The 7,996-nt window shown below is 53.6% G+C and overlaps 1 protein-coding gene across 1 annotated transcript; it reads right to left on the bottom strand.

Moving 5' to 3' along the window:
* Positions 1–246: 246 nt before the first annotated feature.
* On the bottom strand, positions 247–7,528 carry PCDH8 (protocadherin 8). The gene is made up of 3 exons (XM_033154077.1): positions 4,747–7,528; positions 1,605–1,812; positions 247–871 (listed from the first exon to the last, which is right to left on the bottom strand). Exons 1-3 carry the CDS (start codon positions 7,360–7,362, stop codon positions 531–533), a joined length of 3,165 nt encoding a protein of 1,054 aa, XP_033009968.1. The 5' UTR covers positions 7,363–7,528; the 3' UTR covers positions 247–530.
* Between the last annotated feature and the right edge of the window lie 468 nt (positions 7,529–7,996).

The following is a 7,996-nucleotide window of genomic DNA, read 5'->3' as shown; positions in this document are numbered from 1 at the left end:
TTTGTTTGCAAATATCAAACAGTACCATTGTAATTGGAAATCTTTCCCAACAACTTCATTTATAATATATATCTTAGTGTTTAAGGCACATTTTGCTTATTCCTACATACTTCACTGAACCGAGTCAATAATTTAAGAACTCTTGGGGGAAATCAAACAGTGTGCATTTATGTAGGTACATACTTTGGGGGTAAGATGCAAGGAATGGAACAGGTAGGGGTGTGTGTGTGTGTGTGTGTGTGTGTGTGTGTGTGTGTGTGTTTAAAGAGGTGCTAAAATACAAAGACTTCTCCTATAAACTTGGAAGCTTGTCGGGGCTGGCTGTGATCACAAAGCAGTGAGAAAGACACTTTGCACATGCTTTGCACATCCTCTTCAGCCAGCCTGCAGATAACACAGAGAGATAAACATCTCCAGCAAATATGTGGTTCTGGAAATTCAAGTTCTGTGGCCTGACACCAGCTTCTTACACGGCTCAAGAGAAGTACACATTAGCAGTTAAACCTTCTGACTGGTCTCAGGTGGAGGGCCTAAATATTGAGTGGAGGGTGCTTGGTGGAGGGTACCGAGATCTCTTGGAGGTCTGGCAGCCTCCCCTGATGAGGAGGCGATAGCAATGTAATAGTCCTGTCATAATCCCTATGCAAGACTTTCTCATAGACACTCTGCAGCCCCACCGTCTTGGGCAGTTGTGCCTGATAATAGTTGTCTCGGCGAAGGGAATCCCTGGGCAGTGAGGTGCTTTTGCAGAAGGTGGACAGCTGGGTCTTTGGGTGGGGGGATGAGTAAGGATTGGCTTGGCCACAGGAAGGGCTCCAACATCGATCTGAGTGGCCCAGGATCTTGCATTCAGCCGTACAAGCCCACAACCCTAGAAATGCAAGGGGGAAAACAGACATGAGAACATGGATGCGTAGCAAGCAGAGCACTGTTAGGGCAGCACCTAGGAGACCATCGTATCAGTGCCATTCTCAGTGAGAGGAAAGAGGGGAAGGGGAAGAATCATTTCATGCAGCTAGCATGAAGGACAAAAAGATCCTCATACAGCTACCATCAAAACTGCATCATAGCAAGCTGCCATACACCAAGTCAGACCATTGGTTCACCTAGCTAAGCAGCCTGTGGAAGTTTCAAACAGGGCTCCTTCCCAGCCCTAGCTGGAGATGCTGGGGGTGTGACCTGGGGCCTTCTGCATGCACCCTCCCCTTAAAATGACAAGCCACAATACAAGCCAGCACAACTCAGAATGTTGTGCCGAGAAGCACCCAAAGGATAAGCATTCTGAGCTGCTTGGAGAAATGGCAGGATAAGAAATAGCCAGACAGAACCTGGTCCTTTGGCTTCGGGTGATATGGATGCGCCCCAAACTGTCAGCCACCCTGGCTGCTATATTTTCTCTAGTTCTGAGATTGATTGAAATCTATAGCTCTTGATGTAATTAACAGCCTATTCCCAGACTCATTAAAATTGAGGAGGGTTTCCAAAAACAGTAGAATGGTGACCAGGTCTTTTGGTGCTGGGCTTCTTTCGTTGCTTCTGGGACAACAGTTTCCAAGTTCTGTGGCATTCCGAGGGGAAAGTGCCAAAGTTTAAGGCATCCTTACCACTCTGCATGTGTGTGATGAGGTCCTTTTTAAGAGCGTCCCCACTGATGTCAGAATCACTGTCGTTGAAATCACTATCGCCTTTACCGCTGTCTTTGCCACTGAACTTCTCTGCTTCTCTGCCTGATATGGTGTTGAAAGAATGACCCTTCCAGACGGCCACAGGTGGGACTGGCTCTTTGCTGTAACTAGGGGTAGAGGCATAAGACTGGAAGAAGGTGGAAGGGCACATGTGAAGGTTTTGGGGGGGGAGGGGAGAGAGGAAGAAAAGGAGAAACAATGTTATAAGGAACAGCAGTGTTAATAAAAGCAGTCTAGCGGCTTGGGCCACATCCCTGTGAACTGGAATCACCTGGACAGAGGCACAGGAAGGTCAGGTGGTACCTGGTGTGGAAAATTTCTTGTCACCCTCCCCCCCCCACATTGTGGTTTGGTTTTTTTTTTTTTTGCCTGCAAAAATGGTTTTACATTATTTCATATTTTCTTACAAAGGAATGTGGATTCTGGTCCTCTGATAACAAGTAGGTGACTATGGACAGATACTTAAATCTACAGGATGGATTGTGTTTTGGCTTGTGTTATTTTATTTATATTTATTGTTTATTTATTTAATAAACTTTATTTTAAAAAACCTGCAAAGTGGTTTACCAAAACAAAAAACAAAACAAAAAACACCACAGCAGTAAAATCAAGAAAAATTAACAATCCTACTTTAAAACCTACAAAAGATAAAATATTAGGATTAAGATTACTTCAACTTCCTAAGCATCTAGGTATGCTTGCCTAAAGAAGAATGCTTTTAGCAGGTGCCCGAAAAGAGTCTAGCAAAGGCACGTGCTTTGCTGCAATAGGCGGGGAGTTCCAAAGTGCAGGTGCTGTCACAGTAAACAATGCAGTGCAGATATGCATGAAACTACTGGAGGGGAGGTATTTATTTATTAATTTAATCATTCATTCATTCAGCTCCACTGAATTGAAATTTCAGCCAGGCATGTCCAAAGTCCATTTCGGGGGCCTAATTCAGCCCACCAGTTAGTTTAATCCAGTCCCTGTGGCAGTTTATTTCCTGGAGTAAAATCCTTTAAAACCCCCAACAACTTCAACCCTAGAAAAGGTTAACAACTTTGGTCGGCCCTTTGGTCAGCCCTCACGGCCCTTCACTTCATCAAATCTGGCCCTCTTTGAAAAACGTTTGGACACCACTGGCTTACACCATACTAAATATGTTAGCCTTTTAAGGCAACTCTTATTTAAAGCAGGCCCCCACCCACCCCAAAAAATATTTTTGGTCTCACAAACAGCAGTACATTCCACCTCAAAACAAAATATCAAACACTAAAAAAATTATAACTCCTGTTAGGATAATTAAACCAATCTTACACATAGATTTTATGGGCCAATTTATTCACACAGTCTTTTCCTATGAGGTTTTGACAATTTGAGAATTCAAGCAGTGAAATTACTAGGAACCATAATAATATAAGTTTCACAGGTGCAGTCTGCACAGATGTTGGTCACATAAGTTGGCATCTCTTCATATATTCCTTTACTTCTCAACCACTTTATAAGAATCTGAAAGCAAGGAGACATAGCAACTCACACCTCTTCCATGCAGCAGCATATCAGAACACTAACACTTTATGACTAAATAGCTTATAATTTACTTTAATTACTTGCAAGCAAGTGTTAACCATTAAGTGGCAAGATGTATTCTGAAATGCAAAGAAGTGAGTTGTTTGGAAAGTACAGGAAAACATCATTGCTTATTTATACTCCAGTCATCAATCCAGCAATAAAGTACATCAACACACAAGCACACCAAACCATGTGTGTTAGTTTACTACCAGTTAGGTAGATTTTGTTTTGTTTTACTTTAGATTTGAAAAATCATCCAAGCAAACACGTTTTTTTACGGGTTAAAAAAAGGCTGGGGGGTGGGTTAAAGGAAAAAGACAAAGGGGTAAAGTCACTCATTAAAAAATCGCTGTGGATCAAAACAGCAGCACAGAGAAAGCTCCGTGTTCCCTTCCAGAGATCACACAACAATGGAGGGGAGGGGAGGGCGGGGCGAGGCGAGGGGAAGGGGCAGGAGTCAGTTTTAGCGACCAAAACCTGGGGGGGGGGGAATCAACTGGGATTAGGCGTTAATAGGTCATAGAGTACCCTGGTTCTTATCGAGCAGTCTCAGGGTGGGTGAAAACATCTGGAGACTGATAAGGAAGGGGGGGAATCAGGGAGATCTCATTGTCTCCTCTCCAGATGTTTTCACCCAGCACACTTCCCTGTTCGCTCAGTCTCAGCGAACAAGCACTCAGCAATGGTAGCAGCACTGCTTTTGCAGCCAGACCCAAGAGACGACTCAGAAGCAAAACACGAGCTCGGCCCAACCAGGCGCCCATGCAACCCGCGGAAGGCGATAGGAGGAGCGGGGGAACTTGAAAGATCGGGAGGGAGGGAGGCGGTTGAAGAGGGCAAAGCTGTGCTCACCGCAAAAAGCTTCACCTCAGCCCGGCGACTGGCTTGCTTGCTCCGCCGCCGCCTGCATTCCTTCTTCTTTCTTCCGGCTGCCACCCAGAAGGAAGGAATAAGCAACTTGCGTGCCGGCGGAGCAAGCTAACAAGCCAGCCACCTCCACACCTAGTGAAGCATTTTGCCGCTGGGCAGCGGGGCTCGGCTTGGGCGCGTGGGGGGGGGCGAGTGTCACCCCTCCTCCAAAGGCTCCAGGGTGGCACCCGGGCGCTCCGCCCCCTACACCCCACCTTCGCTCCACCACTGCACCTGGACTCAAGCTGGGTTACAATTCAAGTACTTTTGTTTAACTCAGGCACCCCCAACCTGCGGCCCTCCAGATGTTTTGGCCTACAACTCCCATGATCCCTAGCTAACAGGACCAGTGGTCAGGGATGATGGGAATTGTAGTCCAAAACATCTGGAGGGCCAAGATTGGGGATGCCTGGTTTAACTGATGTGTAGACTGGCTGTAAATAACTTTAAATGCAAACATCCCTGCTTAATTACTTTGGGAACTGGATGTAAAAATCGCAAAACATTCAAGAATAAGCTAAGGTGCAAGAAGCAAGGTGCCTTTCCCATTCTCCCGGGGGTGGGGGGGGGAGGCAATGAAGACCATGGGAAATGCTACCTCTGCATTCGTCCCCCGGAGTCTGCTCTGGCTATCATAGAGACTGGCGGTCTCTCTGATGTTTTCTAAAGCCGGGATGTCGTCGCTGGCTGGGGAGGGCTCCGGGCTAGCAAAGGAAGATTTGCTGGGGAAGGAATGCACTTCGAAGCCATTGCCTCGGGCGCCAGGGCTGGAGATCAGGCCCCCATCCTTGCCTTCCTGCTGCCCCTTCTCCAGGTGAGAGCTGTCCAGCGGCTCCTCCAGGACTCCCTTCTTCTCCTTCTTGCGCCTGTTGCAAGTGGTGGCAATAGTGATGATGGCCACCAGCAGCAAAGTGCAGCTCCCAGCAAGGACGATGATGACAATCAAGGGTATATCCCACTGCACCGCTTTCCCTTCCCCAGTGTTGGGCTTGGCCTTAGAATCCTGGCTGCTAGAGGGGAGCAACGCAACAGTCACCTGGAAACTGATAGGGACCGTAGTGGAGAGGGGAGGCCGTCCATTGTCGGCCACGGTGAGGAGCAGTTGGTAGACTTGGTCCAGCTGTTCTTCTGAGAAGCTCCCGGTGAGCACAACTTCTCCTGTTTTCTTGTTGATGGCAAAGAGGTCCAGGGCTGGTGGCTGCTGTTGCTGCGGATCTTCTAGGAAGGAAAAGCTTAGCTCAGCGTTGACTCCCTCATCGGCATCTCTGGCTTTGATGTGTGCCACCACCGAGTCTTGGGCAGCTTTTCTGGACACCCCGATCTCAAGGGATCCGTTGGTGAGTGCTGGGTGAGTAATGACAGGCGCATTGTCGTTCTGGTCTACTACCCGCACCTTCACCAAGGCTGCGCTGGAGAGCTGAGGGGAGCCGCCATCCGTGGCTTGGACAGTCAGCTCCAGCTGCTTGAGGATTTCGTAGTTGAAAGTGCGCAGTGCGTAGATGGCCCCCGTCGCCGGATCCACCGAAACATAGGTGGAAATGGAGGCGCCCATTACCTGGCTGTCCATCAGGCGATAGGTGACCTTGCCGTTGGCTCCTTGGTCCGGGTCGGCGGCGAGGACGGTGGCGAGATAGGCGCCAGGCGGGTTGTTCTCCAGCACGGCCACCTCATAGCGCGCCTTGACGAAGCGCGGCGCATTGTCGTTCTCGTCGGCCAAGCGCACGGTGAGACGGTGCACGGTCTTGGCCGGCGGCGAGCCCAGGTCCTCGGCCACAACCGTGAGGTTGTACTCGGCCACGCGCTCGCGGTCCAGGGCGCCCGTGGTGAGCACCACGTAGCTGGCGTCGTAGGCGCGCTGCAGGGCGAAGGGCTCGTGCGGCGCGGCCAGCAGGGCGCAGCGCACCTGGCCGTTGGCTCCCGCGTCGCTGTCCGAGGTGCTGACCAGCGCCACCAGGCTCTCGGCCGGCGCCGCCTCGCTCACGTAGGCCACTGTCCAGGCGGCAGCGGCGCCCTCGGGGGAAGCGCCCCCCTCGACGAGCGGCCCCGGCTCGGACCCCGTGCCCTCCCCGCCAACGCCAGCGCTGAGGGCGCTGATGGTCACGGCCGGCGCGTTGTCGTTGACGTCGAGGAGGCGCACCACCACCTTGCAGCTGGCCGCCAGCGGGCTGGCCCCGCGGTCGCTGGCCTGCACGTCCAGCTCGTAGGTACGCTGGAGCTCGTAGTCGACTGCAGCGCGAAGGCTGAGGCGCCCCGAGAGCGGGTCGAGAGCGAAGAGGTTTCGCGCCTCGGCGGGCACCTGGCTGCCCCAGGCGTAGAGCAGCTGCCCGTTGGCGCCCTCATCCGGGTCCGAGGCGTCCAGGTCGAGGAGCAGCGCGCCAGATGGCGCGTCCTCGGGCAGCTCGACGGTCAGCAGCGCGCCGTGTGGGAAGGCGGGCGCGTTGTCATTGGCGTCCAGCACTCGCACGCTGACTGTGGCCGTGCCCGAGCGCGCCGGGCTGCCGCCGTCCTTGGCCACTAGCTCCAGACGGTAGGCGGCCTGCGCCTCGCGGTCCAGCTCCGTCAGCAGCACCAGCTCGGCGCACTTGAGCCCGTCGGCGCGGCTCTGTGCCTCTAGGCCGAAGTGGCTGTTGGGCGAGACGGCGAAGCTCTGGATGCCGTTGGAGCCCACGTCCAAGTCGTGAGCCAGGTCGAGCGGCAGGCGGGTGCCCGGCGCTGCGCTTTCTGACACCTCCAGGGCGATGAGCGGCTGCGGGAAGCGGGGCGCGTGGTCGTTGATGTCCCTCACCTCTAGCTCCACGTGCACCAGGCGGTACGGCGAAGGAGGCGAGCCCCCACCGCTGCCGCTGCGCGGCCAGCCCAGACTCACCACGTCGAAGGCCAGCACGCATGGCTCCTCCGCCTGCCCGCACAGCGCCTCGCGGTCCAGCCGTTCTGCGCCCAGGCTCAGCTGCCCGTCCCGCTCGCGCACCTGCACCAGCGAGCTGTTGCCCGGCGCCTTCACCAGGCGGAAACTGCGCTCTCCGCCGCCTCCTCCCGAGCCCTTCAGGGGCAGCTCGTCGGCCAAAGTGCCGATCACTGTGCCGGGAGGGTCTTCCTCATAGATGTGGTATCGGATCGTCTTGCCAAGGGCAGAGGAGAGCAGCCAGCCTAGGCAAAGCAGACCCACAGGGTGGCAAAGGTTGCCTGGGCAGCGCCCGTTCTTGCGCACATTCATGGCTCTGGCACTGCCTCGCTCGTCGATCAGAGAGAAGGGGCCACTGGGTGCGAGGGGGCGAGAACGAGGGGCCAACAGGTCAGCGGCTACTCGGCGAGTTCTTCCCTAGCTTGGCATGGGTGCTGTCTAGACTGGCTCCATGCGCGGCACAGCTCCGTTTCCAAGCCACTGGAAGCGCGAAGAAATCGCTGCCGCTAGGATACCTGCTCGCTGCGCGCCGCCCTGCAGCTGTCTCGCTCTATCCCGCTTCTAAGCCGGCGCGGCCCCTCCGAAGGGTCTTTAATAGACTCGGGTATGCAAATTTGCGTAGCGGATCAGCCAATGGTGGGCTCCCTTACCTCCCCAGACGCCTCCCCGAACATCTCACATCGCAACATGCACATATATTATATGTGCCGGGACTGAGAAAAAAGGCGCTCGAGGGAGCCTTGCCCTTGTGTCCTTCGGCTCTATTTTATTTCCCTGGGGGGGCGGTGAGCGGGATCATGACTTTGGGCAAGAGCCGAACTGAAGGGCTCCCAGAGTCTCCTCCTAAGGCGGGGCAGAAACAGGTGTCTTAAGACAAGTCCGATGCAGCCCCTTACAAATGCGCATCCCTTCGGCCGCCGCGCGCAGGCGAAGAAGTCTCGTCCCC

This window comes from Lacerta agilis, chromosome 7, assembly GCF_009819535.1.
Source record: "Lacerta agilis isolate rLacAgi1 chromosome 7, rLacAgi1.pri, whole genome shotgun sequence".
Taxonomy (NCBI): Eukaryota; Metazoa; Chordata; class Lepidosauria; order Squamata; family Lacertidae; genus Lacerta; species Lacerta agilis.
The sequence above is the reverse complement of the archived record's forward strand: the minus strand, read 5'-3'. Positions and strand labels throughout refer to the sequence as shown.

Bases quoted from the DNA above. Each gene is read 5' to 3' on its own strand.
- PCDH8 (XM_033154077.1), bottom strand. From the start codon at position 7,362: ATGAATGTGCGCAAGAACGGGCGCTGCCCAGGCAACCTTTGCCACCCT. The intron at 1,813-4,746 runs GTAGCATTTCCC...ACCTTCTTCCAG, and splicing joins TCCGGGGGACGAATGCAGAG to TCTTATGCCTCTACCCCTAG. The intron at 872-1,604 runs GTAAGGATGCCT...TTGCATTTCTAG, and splicing joins CATCACACACATGCAGAGTG to GGTTGTGGGCTTGTACGGCT.